General features: G+C 43.5%; 1 protein-coding gene across 6 annotated transcripts in view; it reads left to right on the top strand.

Moving 5' to 3' along the window:
* The window catches only part of LOC132823139 (B-cell receptor CD22-like), a 79,629-nt gene that overhangs the window by 12,158 nt on the left and 44,714 nt on the right, over positions 1 to 22,757 (top strand). For all 6 annotated transcript variants that reach the window (XM_060836695.1, XM_060836697.1, XM_060836699.1 and 3 more), the window contains exons 2-4: positions 684 to 802; positions 18,489 to 18,845; positions 20,697 to 20,981. In XM_060836695.1, coding sequence (XP_060692678.1) covers positions 751 to 802; positions 18,489 to 18,845; positions 20,697 to 20,981 — 694 coding nt within the window. In that variant the 5' untranslated portion in view covers positions 684 to 750. The remainder of the gene's footprint in view (positions 1 to 683; positions 803 to 18,488; positions 18,846 to 20,696; positions 20,982 to 22,757) is intronic.

The raw sequence follows: 22,757 nt of genomic DNA, 5'->3' as shown, positions 1-22,757 counted from the left end.
AAACATTGCTTATTCTGCCATGTTTGTTTGAGTATATACTTGGAGACTTCAGTCCATGACCTCCCACCCTTTGAGCATCTGACAGCCTTTATTCCATCATCTCCAATATTTCCATGATCAGTTTATAAAAGGGAATGAAGATTTTTTTAAAAAATGCATCATTTCTTGCATACAGCGGTGACATTTCCTCCTCGATCGCTCCCTGCAGGATCCAGAATTTTAACCCTTTCCTGGATACTTGATTCATCCTCTCCAGCCACTGAATGATTTGCTTGCAGGGGTTTTAGATTTAGATTTAGATTTTATTGTTCAGTATTACTCAGGTGCAGAAGTACAGGAATACAGTGATAAGTGTGTATTGTCACCACACAAGGTGCCATCATAAGTACCCAGACTTAGCTACAAAGTAGTAGGAGGAACAGAGTTAAAAAGTTAAGCGTTACTTCAGAGAATAAGTAGAAAATAAAGAAATAAGGTAATAATTAACATTAAAGTCTTTCTTAATTACATTAGTCACTTAATTGTTGTAATATCCTGAAGGAGGTGTAGACAGGGTGAGAGTCCACAAATACAATGAGAGATCAGTTCCTGCTCTGATATATGTAGCAGTTCACTCAGCATCCATTGTTAAGCCTGTTGTAAATCAGTTCTTTGTTCACTGTGGTCCCTTGCCTATTGTGCAGGTGCCAATGAGTCTGATTGTCCCTGTCTGCTGTGTGTACATGTCCCATCGAGGGTGAAATCTGCACCATGACCACATCACACTGGACCCTGGCACTTATAGTTCTATGTCTCATCCAGGGTGAGTATCCAATTCCATTAACAATTACATCAAAACATTAATTTGTGCTTGTATTTTTTCCAGTCTTTTTTCTCCCAGTCTTCTAATGAATCTTTTGACAACATGATAATTTACTGACATGATGCAAATTATGGGCAGCACGGTGGCTCAGTGGTTAACACAGCTGCCACATAGTGCCAGGGACCCAGGTTTGATTCCAGCCTCAGGTAAGTAGGATATTAAAGCTATTACAGAAACACAGTTGAGGGAGGGACAGGGCTGGCCCCTCAATGCTCTGGGGTACAGATGCTGTGGAGGGGGAGTTGTATTTTTGATTAGTGAGTATGTCACAGCACTCCTGAGAAAACATTCTTGAGGATTCGTTCACTGAGTCTATGTGGGTAGAACTGAGAGATAAAAAGGGGGGAGATCAGTTTGATAGCATTGTACTGTAAGCCCTTCAGTAATCAGCTGGAGGTTGAAGAGCAAATATGTAGGGAGACTACAGATAGCTCAAGAATAAGAAGATTGTAATAGTTGGGATTTTAACTTTCCTAACATCGACTGGGACTGGAATTGTTGAGCTCCTAGCGGAGATATTTGTATCAGCGTCAGCTACAGGTGAAGTACACAAAGATTGGAAAGTGGCCAATGTTGTGCCATTTTTTAAGAAAGGCTGCAAGGAAATCCTTGGGGATTACAGGCCGGTAAGCCTAATGTCTCTGTGGGTTAGATGGTAGAGAGACAGGACTCACAGGCATTTAGAGATGCAAGAACTCATTTGGGATAGTCACAATGTGTTCTTTCAAAAGAGATTTTAGCAAAACCTTTAACAAGGTACATGTGGTGGTTTGTGAGTAAGACTAGATCTCACAGGATCCAGAGAGAGTTAGCCAATTGGATTGGATACAAAATTGGTTTGAGGGTAAAAGACAGAGTATGGTGGTAGAGGGTTGTTTTACAAATGCTCAGTCCACTGTTATTCATCATTCATATCAATGAGTTGGATGAGAATTTAGGAAGTATGGTTAGTAAGTTTGCAGATGACACCAACATTAGTGCTAGAGTGGACAGTAATGAAGGTTATCAGGGAATACAGCGAGATCTTGATCAACTAAGGTTTAATTTAGATAAATTCAAGATAAATTCAGGAATTCCTGATGAAGGGCTTATGCCCGAAATGTCGAATTTCCTGTTCCTTGGATCTGCCTGACCTGCTGCACTTTAACGAGCAACACATTTTCAGCTAGGACGAATGCAGACAATGGTCGGGCTCTGGGGAGTGTTATAGAACAAAGTGATTCAGGGGTACAGGTTCATAGCACCTTGAAAGTGGAATCACAGGTAGACAGGACACTGAAGGAGGCTTTCAGCATGCTTGCTTTCATTGGTGAGAGCACTGAATGAAGGAGTTGGGATATCTTGTTACAGCTGTACCAAGACGTTGGTGAGGCTATATTTGGAGTATTGTGTATAGTTCTGGTCGCCCTGCTATAGAAAGGATATTATTAAACTCAAAAGAGTGCAAAAATGCTTTATTAGGATGCTAAATGAACTGAAAGGTTTGCATTTGGATAGTCTGAGACTCTTCTCCCTGCAGTGCAAAAAACCGAGGGATGATCTTATATTGGTCTACAAAATCCTGAGGAGCATAGATAGGGGAATAGCCAACAGCTTTTCCCCAAGGTAAGGAAGTCTACACTTAGAGGAGAGATACAAAAGGGCCCAGAGGGGCAATTTCTTCATTCAGAGGGTGGCGAGTGTCTGGGATGGGAAACTGGAGGTAGTGATGGAGGTGAGTACAATTTTGTCATTAAAGAGACATTTGGAGTTACATGGATGGGATAGGTACGGAGGGATATGGACCAAGCGCAGGCAAATGGGACGAGATTAATTGTGAAAACTGGGCAACATGGACTAGTTGGGCCGAAGTGTCTGTTTCCATGCTATAAACCTCTATGACTCGATGACAGTGTGTCTCAAGGGAGTTGAATAGTCAGACCTCCATAAAAGACTGTTGAGTTCACTTCCGGCCATCACACATCAAGAAGGAAGCACTAACCTCTGAATGACTGCAGCGCAGAACTTGATGTGTCAAACCAAGAGTCAGAGAGTTGGTGAGGGACTGCTTCTTCGACCAATGTGTCACTGGAGACAACCCAAGAACTGGTTATTTTAGGTTTGGTAGTATTAGATTAGATTATTTACAGTGTGGAAACAGGCCCTTTGGCCCAACAAGTCCACACCGACCAGGCGGAGCACAACCCATCCAGACCCATTCCTCTACATTTACTCCTTCACCTAACACTACAGGCAATTTAGCATGGCCAATTCACCTAACCTACACATCTTTGGAGTGTGGGAGGAAACCAGAGCAAACCCACGCAGACACGGGGAGAATGTGCAGTCAGTCAGTCGTCTGAGGCAGGAATTGAACCCGGGTCTCTGGCACTGTGAGGTAGCAGTGCTAACCACTGTGCCACCGTGATGAGGAAGGATTGGTAAATGGTCTTGTTGTTAAGGATCCTCTTGGAGGGAGTGATCACAATGTGCAGTGCTTTCGCATTCAGACTGAAAGAGTGAGGACAGAGTTATCACACTGACCCCAGGGGTGAAAGGGCTGTCATATGAGTTGCAGGTGAACAGCTTGGGCTTGTACTTGCTGGAGTTCAGCAGAATGAAGGAGAATCTATTGAGGTACATAAGATGCTGAAGGGGATTGATAAAGTGGACATTGAACAGATGGCCCCCTTACACTCTCCTGTGGGCAGCATGGTGGCTCAGTAGTTAGCACTGCTGCCTCACAGCGCCAGAGGGCCGTGTTTGATTCCAGCCTAAGGTGACTGTGTGAGTCTGCGCATTCTCCCGCTGTCTGTGTGGGTTTCCTCCGGGTGCTCTGGTTTCCTCCCACAGTCCTAAGATGTGCAAGTTAGGTGGATTGGCCGTGGTTATTACAGGGTTAGCAAAGGGTAGTAGGTCCGGATGGGATGCTCCTCAGAGAGTTAGTGTGGATTGGCTGGGCAGAATGGGCTACTCCCATACTGTAGGGATTCTATGATTCTTATGGAACAGTCCTGAACAAGAGATCACAAATATAGAGAGGAAGGAGAAACTACTTCTCCCAGAGAGTTATGGATCTGTGGAACTCAGTGCCCCAGAGTGCAGTGGGGGCAGAGTCAATCAACGGATTCAAGAAAGAAATCGATATGTTTCTGATGAAAATTGGCCGAAAGGACTGTGGGGAGCAGGCAGGAGTGCAATCATGGATATCATCAGCTGGGATCAGGGCTGATTGCATACCCCAGCTGATTGCATATCCCAGCTCCTAATTCCAATGTTCCTATAATTGTTTAACTGCCAGAACAAGGTTTATATTCTGTTGAATGCAGAAGCTGATGTGATTAAGGATTTAGAACATAGAACATCGAACAATACAGCACAGAACAGGCCCTTCGGCCCACGATGTTGTGCCGAACATCTATCCTAGATTAAGCACCCATCCATGTACCTATCCAATTGCCGCTTAAAGGTCGCCAATGATTCTGATTCTACCACTCCCACGGGCAGCGCATTCCATGCCCCCACCATTCTCTGGGTAAAGAACCCACCCCTGACATCTCCCCTATACCTTCCACCCTTCACCTTAAATTTATGTCCCCTTGTAACACTCTGTTGTACCCGGGGAAAAGGTTTCTGACTGTCTACTCTATCTATTCCCCTGATCATCTTATAAATCTCTATCAAGTCACCCCTCATCCTTCGCTGTTCCAACGAGAAAAGGCCGAGAACTCTCAACCTATCCTCGTACGACCTATTCTCCATTCCAGGCAACATCCTGGTAAATCTTCTCTGCACCCTTTCCAAAGCTTCCACATCTTTCCTAAAGTGAGGCAACCAGAACTGCACACAGTACTCCAAATGTGGCCTTACCAAGGTCCTGTACAGCTGCAACATCACTTCACGACTCTTGAATTCAATCCCTCTGCTAATGAACGCTAATACACCATAGGCCTTCTTACAAGCTCTATCCACCTGAGTGGCAACTTTCAAAGATCTATGTACATAGACCCCAAGATCCCTCTGTTCCTCCACCTGACTAAGAACCCTACCGTTAACCCTGTATTCCGCATTCTTATTTGTTCTTCCAAAATGGACAACCTCACACTTGGCAGGGTTGAACTCCATCTGCCACTCCTCAGCCCAGCTCTGCATCATATCTAAGTCCCTTTGCAGCCGACAACAGCCCTCCTCACTGTCCACAACTCCACCAATTGGTAGGTTAGAAGCACATTAACTACACTCTCCAGAATGAGGAAGAAAAATTGGCGTATTTTTGTTAGGAGACCACAACGGTCTAAAGATAACATAGTTCACGGTCTTTGGTTATAAAACTGCCAAGAGTTTATCACAAAACTCTAACTTTAGATCTAAGTTTGCATTTAATGAATATAGAGATAACACTCTGACAATATTTCATCCTTCCACACCAGTCTGATATTGAAATAATGTTACAAAGCATAACATCAAGTAATTTATTTAGTCCTGTATCTAGCTGTAACAGGGTGAGAGCCAAATCTCAGGCATATGTTTCCCTTTAGTAACGCTCTACTGACCAAGTAGCAAATCTCCCAGTGCAACATGTTTTCAAAATGAAATAGAAGTGTCTGTTTTGAATATGCAAGTATTTCCCAGCTCTTCAATTGATGCAAGTAACCACACTGTCTCTATACTAATGAAAGAGAAAGCCAGAACTCAAAGCTGCTATTTCAATAAAGAAAATCTGATCTCAGCTGCAGTTTACTTCACAGCAATGGGGCTGCGGTGGTCTTGAAGTGAAACTTTCAGAGGAGAATAATCAACATTGTCAGAGAAGGTTTAAAGGGTGCAGAGGAGATAGTATGAGTAAGGTGCGCAAATTGAGGGCGTAGAAAAGGACAGAGTACAATACCTGAAAGGGGCAGACGATGGAAGATTACGATGAAAATTAAGACAGGCTTTGAATTCACGGGATGATCTTAATGTAATGAGAGGACACCTGGCCAAGGTAAAACATAAACAAACACTGACAGGAACACTGTAATGAAACAGCGGATGGCTTTTAAGAAGGTACTTGAAGTTTTGGGCATAATTCTAGAAGGGAGAAATATATTGGAAGCAGAGTCAGGATTTCTCGGATAATAAGAGAGATGGAGGACATGGATATGACAACAAAACAGAGGGTGCATGATGTATGTCAGATGAATTCCAAATGTAAGAGCCCTGGACCAAATACAATAAGTTGGGAAGGGGAAGTGAGAAGGAAAATGAACGGTTGGATATAAAGAAAGAATATCAAGCAACATAAAGAGAACTCAAAACTCAGCGGCTAGCCTGGGAATGGTAAGAGGTGGGACGGGTCCTTTCAGGGATTAAGTGGGTTAAATATATTCAGGCATGCAGATAGCGAAAGGGTTTGTCATAAATTTCAAAGCATCTCCACATATGGAGGAGATGCCAGAAGATTACACACAACTTTCTGGTTCAGGACGAGTGGAAAGACATTTCTGTTAGCGACAGGTCAATCAGTTTGCTAAGTGTTTGCAAACAATAATGGGAGTAATATTCACCAAACATCTGAGCAGCAATGAATTGAAGAGGAACAATATGGATTTATAAGAGGCAGATTGTGCTTCACTTCATGGGAGTTTTTGATGAAATAATGAAGTAGGTTGTTGTCAGGAACGTGGTGGATTTTGTGTCTAGGGATTTTAAGAAACGTGTGACATAGTCATGTCATAGAGGCATAAAGCTGTACAGCACAGAAAAAGACCCTACAGTCCAACTCGTCCATATTGACCAGATATCCTCAATTAATTTAGCCCTATTTGCCAGCATTTGGTCCTTATCTCCCTTGACCCTTTCTATTCATGTACCCATCCAGATGCCTTTTAAGTGTTGTACCACTTCCCCTGGCAGCTCATTCCTCTGTGTGAAAAAAACTGCCTTTTAGATCCCTTTTAAATTTTTCCTCTTACCTTAAACCTATGCCCTCTAGTTTTAGACTCCCCTACTCTAGGAGAAATTCCTTGACTCTTTACCCTATCCATTGCCTGTCACGACTTTATAAACCTCTATACTGTCACCTCTCAATTTCCAATGCTCCAGGGAAAACAGCCCCAGCCTGTTCAGCCTCTCCTGATAGCTCAAACCCTCCAACCCTGGCGACATCATTGTAAATCTTTTCTGAACCCTTTCAAGTTTAATATCATCTTTTCTGTAGCAGGGAGTCTAGAAATGAACACAGGATTCCAAAAGTGGCCTAAACAATGCCTTATACAGCCACAACATGACATTCCAACTCCTATACTCAATGCTCTGACCAGAAAAAGCGAACATACTAAATGCCTTCTTCACTACCCTGTCTACCTATTACTCTACATCAAGGAAATATGAACCAGTACCCCAAGGTCTCTTCATTCGGCACCATCACTCAGGACCTAACCATTGGGTGTATAAATCCTGACATGGTTTGCCTTCCCAAGTAGCAGTACCTCATGTTTATCTAAATTAAACTCTACCTGCCCTCCTCGGCCCATCAGCCCATCTGATCATGGTCCCATTGTACTCTGATATAATCTTTTTTCACTGTCCACTTACACCAACAATTTTGTTGTCATGTGTAAACTTACTAACTATACCTCCTATATTCACATCCAAATCTATATAAATGGCAAAACATAATGGAGCCAGCACTGATCCTTGTGGCACTCCACTGGTCACAAGCCTCCAGTCTGAACAGCAACCCTCCACCACCACTCTATGTCTCCTACCTTCAAGCCAAACAGCTAGCTGCCCTGGACTCCATATGATCAAACTTTGCTAACCAGTTTACCATGTGGAGCCTTGTCGAACACCTTACTGAAGACCATATAGACAGTGTCCCATCACTTTGCCTTCATCAATCTTCTTTGTAACTCCTTCAAAAACCTAAATTAAGTTAGTGAGACATGATTTACCACACACAAAACCACATTGACTATCCTTAATCAGCCCTTGACTTTCCAAATATATGTAAATCCTGTCCTTCAGGATCCCCTCCAACATCTTGCCCACCATTGGTGTCAAGCTCACTGGTCTATAGTTCCCTAGCTTTTCCTTTCTACCTTTTTTAAATAGTGGCCAACCTCCAGTCTTCCAGCACCTCATCTGTGACTATCAATGACACAAATACCTCACCAAGGGGCCCAGCAATCACTTTCCTAACTTTCCACAAAATTTGGGATTCTTCTCATCAGTTACTGAGGATTTATCCACCTTCATGTGTTTTGAGATATCCAATATCTCGTCCTTTGTAATATGGACACTTTTCAAGATATCACTGTTTATTTCTTCAAATTCTCGAACTTCCAAATCCTTCTCCATGGTAAATATAGATGTTAAATACTCACTTAGTATCTCATTCATCACCTGCGGTTCCACACATGGATGGCCTTGTTGATCTTTAAGGAGTCCTATTCTGTCCATAGTTACTCTTTTGTCCTTAATGTAATGTAGAGCTTCTTTGGATTCTCCTTAACACTGTTTGCCAAAGCTATCTCATGTCCCCTTTTGGCCCTCCTGATTTCCCTCTTAAGTTACTCCTACCGCCCTTATATTCCTCTTGAAAATCACTCAAACCCAATTGTCTATACCTGACATATGCCTCCTTTTTCTTGAACAGAACCGCAATTTCTCTTGTCATCCAGTATTCCCTAAACCTACCAGTCTAGCCCTTCACACTAACAGGAACATATTACATCTGAACTCACATTACCTCATTTTTGAAGACCTCCCACTTTCCAACCATCCCTTTATCCTGAATAGCCTCTTAATCAACTTTTGAAAGTTTTTGCCTAATACCATCCTAGCTGGCTTGTTTAACAAAATTTGATGACGTGGAATAGGGAGCAAGTCCTCTCTTCAAGAAAGGAAATAGGAAAATCCCCAGCAATTGCAGACCAATAAGTCTCACGTCTGTCACCTGCAAGGTGTTAGAAAGGATTCTGAGGGATAGGATTTATGACCATCTGGAAGAGCATGGCTTGATTAAATGCAGTCAGCACGGCTTTGTGAGGGGCAGGTTATGCCTCACAAATCTTATTGAGTTCTTTGAGGATGTTGCTAGACAAATTGATGAGAGTTGAGTGGTGGATGTGGTGTATATGGACTTCAGGAAGGCATTTGATAAGGTTCCTCATGGTAGGCTCGTTCAGAAAGTCAGGAGGAATGGGATACAGAGAAATTTAGCTGTCTGGATACAGAATTGGCTGGTCGACGGAAGACAGCAAGTGGTAGTGGAAGGAAAGTATTCTGCCTGGAAGTCAGTGGTGAGTGGTGTTTCACAGGGCTCTGTCCTTGGGCCTCTACTGTTTGTAATTTTTATTAATGACTTGGATAAGGAGATTGAGGATGGGTTAGCAAGTTTGCAGATGACACAAAGGTTGGAGGTGTCGTTGACAGTATAGAGGGCTGTTGTAGGCTGCAGGATGACAGGATGCAAAGATGGGCTGAGGAGTGGCAGATGGTGTTCAACCTGGATAAATGCGAAGGTCAAACTTGGAAGGTCAAACTTGAAAACTGAGTACAGGATTAAGGATAGGATTCTTGGCAGTGTGGAGGAACAGCGGGATCTTGGTGTGCAGGTACATAGATCCCTTAAAATGGTCACCCAAAGTGGACAGGGTTGTTAAGAAAGCATATGGTGTTTTGGCTTTCATTAACAGGGGAATTGAGTTTAAGAGCCATGAGATCTTGTTGCAGCTCTATAAAACTTTGGTTAGATTGCACTTGGAATGTTGTGTCCAGTTCTGGTTGCCTTATTATAGGAAGGATGTGAATGCTTTGGAGAGGGTTCAGAGGAGATTTACCAAGATGCTGCCTGGAATGGAGGGCTTATCTTATGAAGAGAGGTTGACTGAGCTCGGACTTATTTCATTGGAAAAAAGAAGAAAGAGAGGGGACCTAATTGAGGTGTACAAGATAATGAGAGGCATAGATAGAGTTGATAGCCAGAGACATTTTCCCAGGGTAGAAATTGTTAACACGAGGAGTCATAGTTTTAAGCTGGTTGGAGGAAAGTATAGAGGGGATGTCAGAGACGGTTTCTTTACGCAGAGAGTTGTGAGAACACGGAATGCGTTGCCAGCAGCAGTTGTGGAAACGAGGTCATTGGGGATTTTTAAGAGACAGCTGGACATGTATATGGCCACAGAAATTTGAGAGTGCATACATGAGGATCAATGGTCGGCACAACATCGTGGGCTGAAGGGCCTGTTCTGTGCTGTACTGTTCTATGTTCTATGTTCTAAGTTTCAGCTTGGTATAATAAAGTTAGCTAAAATCCAGAAACAAATACATCACGGCAAATGTTTACTCTTCCAGACTGGAGGATAATGTTTCCAAAGGCATGAAGAACGCTTTATGATTGGACATTGCAATCAGAGTAAAATTTCAAAATTTGCCAATTATGCTATACTTGAATGTGGAAATACCGATTTTGGATCGGGGTGGACAAAGTTAAAAATCACACGACACCAGGTTATAGTTCAACAGTTTTACTTTGGAAGCACTAGCTTTCGAAGTGCTGCTCCTTCATCAAGTAGCTGTGGAAGAGGATTATCAGACACAGAATTTATTGCAAAGGATTACAGTGTCATGCAACTGAAATGATATGTTGAACAAACCTAGACAGATATCTAGTGCTCCCAAATAAATTGTTGAACTATAACTTGCTGTTGTGTGATTTTTGCATAAACTTGAAGGCATTGCTGACAGTAAGGATGATATGAATAAACCGCAAAAATAACAGCAGAATGTACAGGGAAGTGACAGATGGAACCTGATAAAGTAATTGTGTTGTGATGCAATTTGGCAGTAGTAACAGAGGGTTAGAATATAGATTGGCTAGACTTCAACTGGAATGTCGTACCTAGTTATGGCCACTACACGCTAGAAAGGATGAGAGAGTCCGTGAGAAGGTGGGGAGCTTAATGAAGCTAATGGTAAGAGATTTTAGCTACAAGTTTGGGTTGGAGAATTTAAGGATGCTCTCCACTGAAGAAAAGGGGATGAAAGAGAGATTTAATGGATGCGTACAAGATTATGACAGACTTCGATAAGGCAGACAAAGAAAAGCTGAAACAAAAAAAAACAGAAATTGATGGATAAGCAGGTCTGGCAGTGTCCATGGAGAGAAATCAGAGTTAACATTTCAGACCGAGTGGTTCGTATTTAGGATTACTGTTTTCATATGTTAATGTTCAAAGAGCAGGGGACTCACGTTTAAGGTGATTACTGCAGTGGGATGGGAGGGGAGAAAACCCAGAACAGATGGGCTGAATGGCCTGTTCCTGTGCCATAATGACTCTTTAACTCACAGTGCATTCGTGTAATTAATGCAGTTTTGTAGAAAGACTTGCTTTAAGAGTTGGCTTGAGCAATGCAAAGGGATCTCTTTCAATATAGAAAATGGATTATAGAAATAGAAAATATTTGCATAAATTTCCTGCTTCCTGTCACATTTGTCTTGCTAATGTTTCAGGTGAATGACTTTTCATCACAACAAGCTGAGATTAGAAACGAACAGTTTTTGAATACGTATAGACACAGGGGAAGGATTGTTTATATAGAAATAGCAGAGGACAGGTTTGGAGGCCAGGAGTGATTAAATGGTGAAAGGGGATTATGGGAAAAGACGGTGAGAATAGATCAGACGTTGAAGCAGCGAAGATAGAAAACAGTTGCGGAAGAGTTGTCCCCACCCCCATAACTGAAACAACATCAGAACTGTTCAATATTCATAATAAGGATCTAAGATTTACTTGAGGGCACCACTCTGAAATGTTTGCCTCGGGCAGCCAGTACCACTGTGGATCCACCCATATCTAGGAATCTCCTATCAACCACAAAGTTAGTAACTTCCCTGAACTGTGCTGCTGATATTGACCGGGTTCCTGCTGGTAATTCATTTTGCAATGCACAGTGTGAAAAGCCTCTGTGCTTAACTGTAGCTCACAGTGTACAATTCTGGTTATCACACATCCAAATTTACTCATATTTATCACTCATATTTAGCTGAAGATTTGTACTTCCCATGTTGTGTGCTTTGTTATTGTCCTTTGCAATTATTTCTCAGTGTGAATTTACATTACATCTGCACTTGACCTTTTTCTAAGACCATAAATGTTGATTATTCAGCTCAGAGCATGTGAACAATGACAGCTCTTGATAGAGACTGCAGACCTCCATTAGAAACATAGAAAATAGGTGCAGGATTAGGCCATTTGACCCTTTGACCCTGCCCCACCATTCAATATGATCATACTGGATCATGCAATCTCAATATCATATTCCCACCCACTCCTCATACCCTTTGATCCCTTTAACTATAAGGGCCACATCCAGCTCTCTCTGACTATATCGAAAAAAAAACTGGCCCTGGCTGCTTCCTGTGGAAGAGAATTCCACAGGTTCACAACTCTCTGAATGAAGAAATTCTTCCTCACTTACCGCTTATTCTTAGACTGTGACCCTGATATTACAGCAAAAAGCCGGTTCCTAGCACCAAGTCACCCTTTACTTACCTGTGCACAGTAGACTGGATGTGACCAGACAGCTCGGAGTCAGACCTCAACTGAGAAGATTCTAATCTTGTGTTTATAACATACTTTAAAATCCTGATACGGTCTCTCCGGTTCCCCAACTCCCAGAAAACGGGTGCAAGTGAAAGATCTTCAGGCAAGTCCAGCTTTCTCCAATCGCCACTGAAATAACTCCTCAGAGGCCCAATCCTATCAAAAAGTCACCCTTTTTTTAAGAGTGCATGGTCCATTAGCTGTGGCCAGGTAGCTCGGAATCAATTTTTAAATTGAGATTCTCATCTCCTCGTTATACTTTTATTTTCTGTATAGGAAACTTCAGCTTGAGGCCTATACACAAAGATCTCAGCCACACACAGAAACCCGGTCCACACACAAGGGTCAACCCAGGGCCTACACACGAAGACTGAGCACTGCGCCTATACTCAAAGGCCCAGGTCATGGCCTTTACACAAAGGCTCAGTCTGAGGCCCACATATAAAGGTTCAGTTTTGGGCCTTCATACAAAGGCTCAGTCTGGGATCTATACCCAAAGGATCAGTTGAGGCCTACAGAGAAAAGTTCAGCCTGGGGCCTACACACAAATGCTCAGCTCGGGGCCGACACACAAAGACTCAGCCTGAGGCCTACATACTGAAATAACAGCACAGAGGCCAAGTCCTATCACCACGGCACCCTTTATTTATTTGTGCACAGTACACTGGCTGTGCCAACGAACTCGGAGTCACTCCGCAGTTGAGGAGATTAGACTCTCATGGTTATTGTGGTCAGTCAAGGCTTTCCTGATTGGCGCAGGGGTATCAACCCCAATGAAGGATCTTATAGTCAACATGGCTCACCTGGTCCCAATCACTACAGACCCCTGGTCTGGACTTCCCCAATATGGGGAAGATTCTTCCCACATCTAACCATTCCACTCCCATCAGGATGTTTCTGTGATAACCGCCCATCGCGTTCTTCGAAATTACAGTGAGTGCAAGCCCAGTCGATCCAGTACGTCAGTCCTGCCATCTCAGGAATCAGTCTAATAAACATTCACTGGACTCCCTCAAAGTCGAGTGTCCTTCCTCAGACCAGGATACCAAAGATGTGGCCTCGCCCAGTCTAACTGCAGTAAGACATCCTTACTCTGATACTCAAATCTTCTCGCTACGAAGGCCAGCATGCCATTAGCTTTCCTCACTGCCTGCTGCATCTGCAACACAACCGTCAGCGACTGTTCCACCATGACACCCAGGTCTCGATGTACCTCACATTTTCCTAAACTGCTACCATTCAGATAATAATCTGCCTTCCTGTTCTTGCCACTAAAGTGGATAACTCTACATTTATCAACATTATCTTGCATTTGCCGCACATGTGCCCACTCAGCCAGCCTGTGGTTAGCTGTTCCCAATTAGCACACCACTCGATCAGGAGGGGAAAGAGATCAACCTGAAGTCAGCAACATTCCAAAATGAATATCAAGAAATGAGTCAAAAGTGTGGTGCTGGAAAGCACAGCCGGTCAGTCAGCATCTGAGGAGCAAGAGAATCAACGTTTCGGGCATAAGCCCTTCATCAGGAATGTCGATTCTCCTGCTTCTCAGATGCTGCCCGACCAGTTGTGCTTTTCCAGCACCACACTCTTCAACTCTGATCTCTAGCATCTGCAGTCCTCACTTTCTCCTAGCAAGAAATGACCCTTGACTCTACCTAACCTCACAGCCATGATATCTGCATCATACATACGCTCCCCCTACTAGTCAAAAATCATATGACCATCTGAGGAAGAACAAATTAAAACCTGAGTGAGGTCGGGGTGAAAATAAATGAGGAAATCTCTTCTGAACTCCATTAGACAATGAACATTTGACGACTGTGCAAGCTCTATGCAGCGATCAGCACCCCTGTCAGATATAGGTCAATCTTTCCACTTAAAAGAATATAGTGCATCAGTGTAACTGGCCATACTATAGGTCCACTCTTCTCAAATAAGAACCATATCTTGATTTCTAACCTAGTTCCAGCCTTGCATTACTCCATATCATGATGGTCCCGAAACTATTCAGTTAAAACAAACAATCAAGAGGGACACAACTTTATCCATTCATCATCTTAGAAAAGTCGATCAAGTCACCCTTCAGTGTACTAAAAGCAAAATACGCTGTAGATTTTAAATAAAAACAGAAAGTGCTGAAGTCAATCAGCAGATCTGGCGAAAGATTTACGAACAAAAGGAGTTAAACAGGATTTGAAATGCTAATGTTGTTTCTCTGCACAGATGCTACCAGATCTGACAAATTCTCTCCAGCATTTCCTGTTCTTAATCCACTTTTGAGTACACTTGTCTCCATGGTATTAGAGAAAGAAGCAGATATTTATTACAGTTTACTTTTATGAGCATGCATTACATACACAGGCATATAAATCTGTAGGGTAACATTACACTTTGAGATTACAACAGAGACACAGAGCAGCACCTCACATAAAACAGAGTATGAGATCTTTATGCCTTGGCTCCACAGGCTATGATAGAGTGACAATATCATGACCATGTCTCTTAAAACGGATACTGACATATTGGCTCTGAGCCACCACACACCAACCAGAATATACATTCAATAGACTATCTTCCACTACTCCAAACAGATGCAGCATGATGTTACCACCAAATTCACCTTCCCTTCTCTTCAGTTTTGGTATTTCAAAAGAACTATTCAGAGACGAGAGTGTGGTGCAGGAAAAGCAGAGCAGGTCAGGAAGCAGCCAAGGTGCAGGACAGTCGATGTTTCAGGCATATGCCTTTCATCAGGAATGAGCTTTCTGCTCAAAGGAGCTATTCACACAGTAATACCTTATCCCACTTCTCAAATCTCAGTCACCGCTCCAACAGCACCAATTACACCTCGTCTTGATCTGTGCAAGAAGATGCAACTCCTGTCCCTTTATCTCCTCCTTTCATGCACTGCAAGGTGCGGACTCTAATTTCAGGTCAAAGAGTGATTTCCTTACACTTGTTTGTATTTGGTATGATGTATTCACTGCTCACAGTGCAATTTCCTCCATAATGTTGTGAATGCATGGAATGGGTTGCCAGCTGTGGTGGTGGAGGCAGAGTCACTGGGGACATTTAAGCGACTGCTGGACATGCACATGGAGAGCAGTGAGTTGAGAGGTGTGTGGGTTAAGTTATTATATTTTACATTAGGATTAGATCTCGACACACCATTGTGGGCCAAAGGGCCGGTTCTGTGCTGTACTTTTCTATGTTCTATGTCTATGTTCTATAATATGTGGCCAAATGAAGAGTGGATTACACACACTGCCATTCAGGGGGTCTGTAGCAAAACGGTAGTGTTCCCTACCTCTGAAGTAGGCAGCCTGGGTTCACAGTCTTTCAGAGGTGTGCAGTAAAATTTCTGAACAGATTGCTTAGAAATATCTCTTAAGTTGCAAGGGCATGCTAAAACCATTCAGTATATGGAAACAGTTCATGAATGTAGCTGATTATTGTTTTCACAAGGGCACTTGGGGATGAGCAATAAATACTTGCTGGTCAGGCTCACTCAAATCCCACAGAGTAATATTAAAAGGGCAATTGGTCCATCGTACTAGAGTATAATGATCTTGTCCTCATCTTACATGAGGTATGACTTCGCTGATGTAATCTCATATTAAAGTATTATGGGCAATATTCAAGTGGAGAGCTGGAACTGACAACCAGAAGCGGCAGAGACAAGCCACTATAAATGCCGGAGGAAACAACACAGAAGCGCTTCACAGGAGGCTCCCAAGCACTGAGGATGTCACCTAGACAGGGGACGAAACGTCTGCAACACAAATTCCCAGCTCGGCGAACGGAACCACAACAACGAGCACCCGAGCTACAAATCTTCTCACAAACTTTGATCAGTATTAAAGCAATACCTGAGAAAATTGATTGATTTGGCCATACAGACTCAAGCCTGGCATAAAATAACAAGTCTGAAAAATGTGTTGCTGGAAACGTGCAGCAGGTCAGGCAGCATCACGGAACAGGAGAATCGACATTTCGTGCATAAGCCCTTCTTCAGATTCCTGACCTGACCTGCTGTGCTTTTCCAGCAACACATTTTTCAGCTCTGATCTCCAGCATCTACAGTCCTCACTTTCTCCTAGTTGATATAACAACAGGTCATTTACAAGGGAAAAGCAAAACCAAATGCATTATATCATAATACCATGTTGGACCAGGAACACAAAAGCATTGAATGCATAATGTGGCCTGAATGCTATTGGGTCTGCACGCAGATAGGCGAGTGGAGAGTATTCCATCAAACTCATGATTTGTGCCTTGTAGATGGTGGATAACCTTTGGGGAGACAGGAAGAGAGGTTTATTTTTATTCATTTGTGGGATATGGGAGTCACTGGCTGGACTCAGCATTTATTGCCCATCCCCAGTTGCCCCTTAAGAAGGTGGGGGTGAGCTGCCTGCTGACCCACAATGCCATTAGGGAGGGAATTCCAAATTTTAGACCCAGCAACAGTAAAGGAAGAGTGATACATTTCCATGTCAGGACGGTCAGTGGCTTGGAGGAGCACTTGAATGTGGTCGTGTTCCCATGTATCTGCTCCCATTGTCCTTCTCGTTGGAAGTAGTCATGATTTGGAAGATGCTGCCTGGGGATCTTTGGTGAATTTCCACAGTGTATCTCTCAGATAGTAAACACTGCAGCTCCTGATCATTGGTGATGGAGGTGGATTCTTGTGGAAGTGGTGCCAATCAAGCGGCTGCTTTGTCCTGGATGGTGACAAGCATCTTGAGTATTGTTGGAGCTGCCCCCATCCAGGCCAGCGGGGAGTATTCCATCACACTCCTGACTTGTGCTTTGTAGATGGTGGACAGGCTTTGGGGAGTCAGGAGGTGAGTTACCTGCCATAGTATTCCCAACCTCTGACCTGCTCTAGGAGCCACTGTTATTCACCGCAAAGTTTCAATTCTCTGACCCTCTTTTGGAGCCAATGTTTACATGGCTGGTCCAATCAGTTTCTGAACAATGATAACTGACAAGACATTGATCGAGTGATTCGAATTCACTGATAAGGTACAGTCTTTTGCTTTGCAATTATGTTTCCATTTGAGATACCTTTTCTGCGGAAGAGTTCAAAGTCAATGGAAGTGACCGAGAAGCAAGATTAAGCAATAAAGCTTACTACGGACATAATACCTTGATCTAAATTTACAGTTTTACCCATCTCCAGTAGCTAACTATTGACAGAAAGTACTGGGTGAGCTGGTGGGGCCTGGATTCCTGACCCAATTCTCAATAAGGACATAACGACCAAGACATCAGTTCTCGGGTCTAATGAGTGATCCAGGACACCAAGTAGAGATCCCTTCTCCTCTTCAAAGCCTCATATACTCCTAGAGATGTACAGCACGGAAACAGATCCTTCAGTACAATTCATCCATACTGACCAGATATCCTAAATTAATCTAGTCCCACTGCCAGCATTTGGCCCATATTGCTCTAAACCCTTCCTATTCATATACCCAGCCTGATGCCTTTTAAATGGTGGAATTGTATTGGCCTCCACCACTTCTTCTGGTAGCTCATTCCATTCGTGCACCACCCTCTGTGTGAAAACATTGCCCCTTAGGTCCCTTTTAAACTTGTCCTCTCTCACCTTTAACCTATGCCCTCTAGTTTGGGACTCCCCTTGTTATTTAATTTATCTATGCCCCTCATGATTTTATAAACCTCTATGAGGAAATCCCTCAGCCTCCCATGCTCCAGGGAAAGTAACTGTTGTGAGACTTTTTTAAATGTCTAACTGAGGGCTTAGCTCTCATTCAAAAAACTGTCCCTACAACAATGTAGCACTTGTAGAAAAGGGGCATTTTTGCTCAAATCTTTCTCAGATCTTTGTCGTGACCTTCTGTTGGAATGAGGTAAGAGCACTTCCATTGAGCTTCAATTTCCTTGGTCTTTATCTTTGAATTAAATGCACCATAAAATTGTGGAAAATGATTAAATGATGTAAAGCCAATTGGATTTAATGCTGACAGTGGGTTTGAGTTCAGTGATATCAATATTTTCTTTTTTTCTTTTATCCACTCCCTTCGCAGGATGTTTGTCTACGAATGAATGGGGTGTTTCAGTTCTAGGACCTCTTCCTGCATTGGAAGGGTCATCTGCGATCTTTAACTGTTCTTTCTGGTACCCTGGTACACTGCAACCTGCACGCAACATAATTGCCATTTGGTTAAAAGACCCATGCCTCGAAGGTTCTGAAGAACTATACAACAGTAACAATCCGAATCGGGACCCTGATGTAGAGTGGATTGGAAATCTGGATCAGAAAAACTGTTCTCTTCGAATTAAAGATGTTCAGAAAAAGCGCAATCACATTTTCTGCTTCAGATTTATAATAGCAAATAAAAACAAGTGGACAGGAAAGCCAGGCTTACGGCTCATTGTTTACGGTAATTATTCCTGCCTGAGAGTTATTTTCATAGAATCATAGAATCATAGAGTGCAGAGAGGTTCTTCGGCCCATCGAGTCTGCGCTGACATGTGAGAAACACTTGACCTCCAACCTAGTCCTGTTTACCAGCGTGTGACCCATACCCTGAAACTTTATGGTGTGCCAAGTGTTCAGCCAGGTACTTTTTAAAGGGTGTGGGGGAACTCCCCCCATCACCTTCCCAGGCAGCACATTCCAAACCATTACCAGCCTCTGGGTAAAAAGGTCTTTCCCCACCTCCCCCAAAACCTACTGCCCCTCACCTTGACCCTGTGTCCCCTCATGACAGAGCCTTCAACTGAGGGGAACAACTGCTCCTTATTCACTCTGTCAATATCCTTCATAATCTTCTACACCTCAATCAGATCCCTTCTTAGTCTTCTCTGCTCCAATAAAAACAAACCTGTCCAGTCTCTCCTCACACCCTAGATTTCCATCCCAGGCAGCATCCTGGTGAGTGTCCTCTGCACTCTCTCCAGTTCAATCACAAAGCCCCTGTCATGTAGCAACCAGACAGTACACACAGTACTCTAGCGGTGGTCTCACTAATGCTCTGGAGTAGGACACTCCAGCCAGAGACCATCCTCTCTGCCTGTTTTTCTTCACCTTTTCTTCTTTCTTGTCTCGTTTTTTATCCTCATCGTGCTTTCCTTTCTTCCTCTCCTTTTTTCCTCTTTGAGTCCCGGTATCCATGACGATTCCTGATCTCCCCAGCCTGGTGACGCGGCCTCCCTGCGTGGCATGGTGGCAGCCCCGGCCTCCCAGCATGGGCGTGGCAACCTCCCGGCATCCCAGAGTGAGCGTGGTAACTTCCCGGCCTACCAGCATTGCCGTGGTAACTTCCCGGCCTACCAGCATTGGTGTGTCAATCTCCTGGCTTCCCAGAGTTGGCGTGGTGACCTCACAACCTCCCAATCTTCTGGCCTCCCAGTGTTGGTACGGTGGCCTCTCAGAGTTGGCGTAGTGATCTCCCGGCCTCCCAGCATTGGCATAGCGACATCCCAGCCTGGTGCTGAAGCCTCTTCTTGCAGGGGTCTCTCAGCAACGCAATCTTCCGCCCTCCTGCAGGGGCCTTTCAGTGTGGCATGTGATGTGGAGCCAGGGCGTGGTTCGGACTGGAAGCTAGTGCCAGCGTGGTCTGCTGGACTGAACTCTTTTGTGTAATGCTGGGCATGTTTATTTCTGTAACAAATCTTGAACTGTGTCTCTGTACTTTTGTATCTAAATCAACACTGTAGGTGGTGACATACAAACTTTCCACTATATTCATTGGGTACAAGTGACAACAAACGCTATTCTATTCTATTCTATTCTATTCTATGCTATACCTGGATTGATAAAGAGAAGTCTCCTTTATGCCTTTTCTCACCACCCTCCTAACATACCCTTCTGACTTCAGAGACCTGTGGGCAAACATGCTGAGGCCCCTTTGTTCCTCAGAACTTCCTTATGTCATGCCACTCATTGAATACCTTCTTGACAAATTAATCCTTCCAAAGTGTATCACTTCACACCTTTCACTCCATCTGCCACTTATCTTCCCAACTGACCACCCTGTCTTTACCTGCTCCTCACCCAAGACACTCAACCTCATTGTTAACTGCCCGACCAATTTTTGTGTCATCTGTAAACTTACTGATTGAACCCCAAACAGCCAGGTATGTCATTTCTGTCAATTATGAATAATAGGAGACCCAGCACAGACCCCAGTCTTGTACAAATGTCACCTGCCTATGTTCTCACTTATTTCATAATCGAGGAGGCATGAACTAACTTAAAATCTGTCACTTATCTTTCTATTATCCTGCAGCCCGTCCAAGAACACCCGTCATCTCACCCTTAGAGTTGGTTGAAGGGGTCACGACCAATTTGAAGTGTTCCTCCTCTAATATTGATGAAAAGACAAAACCCAGTCTAAAGTGGTATGGTCTACCTGACCAGTCAGCAGAACAATGCAGCAAAGATCCAACAGTACTCAGCAGCTGTCTCCGTTTCACCCCATCGTATCAGGATCACAACAAGATCATCAATTGCTCAGTCACCTACAGTGCGTTCGCATATTCTGACGAAGCCAGCATCACTCTCAATGTATCATGTAAGTTCCTCGCTAGAAACAAACTCACCTGTTACAATAACCACACTGACGTGTCTCCAGTCAGAGATCTCCTCTGGCACTTTCTGCAGGCGAAAGAAAAATCTGGTTGTTGAGTCAAAGGAGATGCGAGAGAAAGATTTGAGCAAAGTTTGTTTTTCAAGAAGGTTATGTAGCCAAACAAACCTCATCTTTATAAATCACACATTCCACAACCTTAAGGTGTTCCAACAAATTCCACAATTGATTCACCATTTTGAATTAAGAGTTTTCAACAGTTGTGAGATGAAGTCTAGATTAGAGTGGTGCTGGAAAAGCACTGCAGGTCAGGCAGCATCAATCTTCCTGCTCCTTGGCAGACTCTGATCTCCAGCAACTGCAGTCCTCACTTTCGCCTAGTTGTGAGATGGAGACGTACAAGTGCCCCACAGAAGGCAGTGCGACAATTGATGAGATCATTTGTGTTAGGTGTTGGGTAAATGTTGGTCAGGATACTCAGAGAAACTCCCCGCTCCAATTACATCTCCCGAGTCTGGTAGTCCGTGGTTTCACTCGCGTGAAGAGACAGGTAGAGGAACTTAACGGAGGAATCATATTAATGTTGGACCAATGGGAGTGAGAGGTGAAAGAGAGTGTCATGTGAGAAAAAGAGAGAGTTCAAATCATTGCATTATTGCTTATACTTTGCAACACCTTCATTTCCCTGTGTAGAAATGAATGTAGGAGTTGGGAGTTCATGTTGCAGCTGTACAGGACATAGGATTACCCTCTTTTCCCTTGTAAAGAATTAAGATCACGTGGATTGAGACTGCACATATAAGATAAATTCCGTTATGAAGCCATTGAGGTAAGGTAGCTCTCAAGGGTTACTTTGTGTGAGACAGTGGTCGGACCTACTCAGTATTTACAGCACTCTGTTTTACTTCCAATTTGCAGGAGTAATTTGCTGTTATTTCTAATCATCTTCTGAAACTTATTTTTACAGATAATTGCAGGGAAGTAAATGAAGGTGGGGTTAGTTCTGAAATATGCTGAAAAGTACATTTTTGGTTGAAGCTGTTAGAAATCAGCAGCATCCTTGGCCAGCAATAGGTCTTTAACTTTCTGTCCTCCGTCTCTGTCCATGTGAGGGATGATTGAATACAAGAGCAGGGTTTGCCTGAGCAGCAAGTCTGAGGCTCAAGGATGCAGGCAAGTTGGAAATGAGAAGTGGAGGTTCATTAAGGGGGCACTAATATAGAAAATGGAAGATAAAATGGGGAAATGCAAACTTTTCCACTTTGGAAGGAAAAAGTAAAAAGAAACAGAATATTTTTAACGTCGTGAGAGTTCAGGAAATGTCACTCAGAGGGAAGTGGGTGCTCTTACACAAGAATCATTGAATGTTCTAGGAGAAAGTGAGGACTGCGGATGCTGGAGATCGGAGCTGAAAATGTGTTGCTGGAAAAGCACAGCAGGTTAGGCAGCATCCAAGGAGCAGGAGAGTCGACGTTTCAGGCATGAGCCCTTCTTCCTGAAGAAGGGCTTATGCCCGAAATGTCAGTTCTCCTGCTCCTCGGATACTGCCTGACCTGCTGTGTTTTTCCTGGGGTACTGTGTACTGTTTTGGTCTCCTTACTTGTGAAAGGATGTACTGGAACTGGTGGGGGTGCAGAGGAGGTTCACTAGATTGATTCTGGAGTTGAGAGGGTTCGGATTATGAGGAGGGATTGAGTAGACTGGGATCATATTCATTGGAATTTAGAAAAATGAGGGTGCAGTTTTATGGAAACACATAAA

The sequence above is a fragment of the Hemiscyllium ocellatum genome, chromosome 16 (assembly GCF_020745735.1).
Source record: "Hemiscyllium ocellatum isolate sHemOce1 chromosome 16, sHemOce1.pat.X.cur, whole genome shotgun sequence".
Taxonomy (NCBI): Eukaryota; Metazoa; Chordata; class Chondrichthyes; order Orectolobiformes; family Hemiscylliidae; genus Hemiscyllium; species Hemiscyllium ocellatum.
This window is presented reverse-complemented; position numbering and strand designations above follow the sequence as displayed.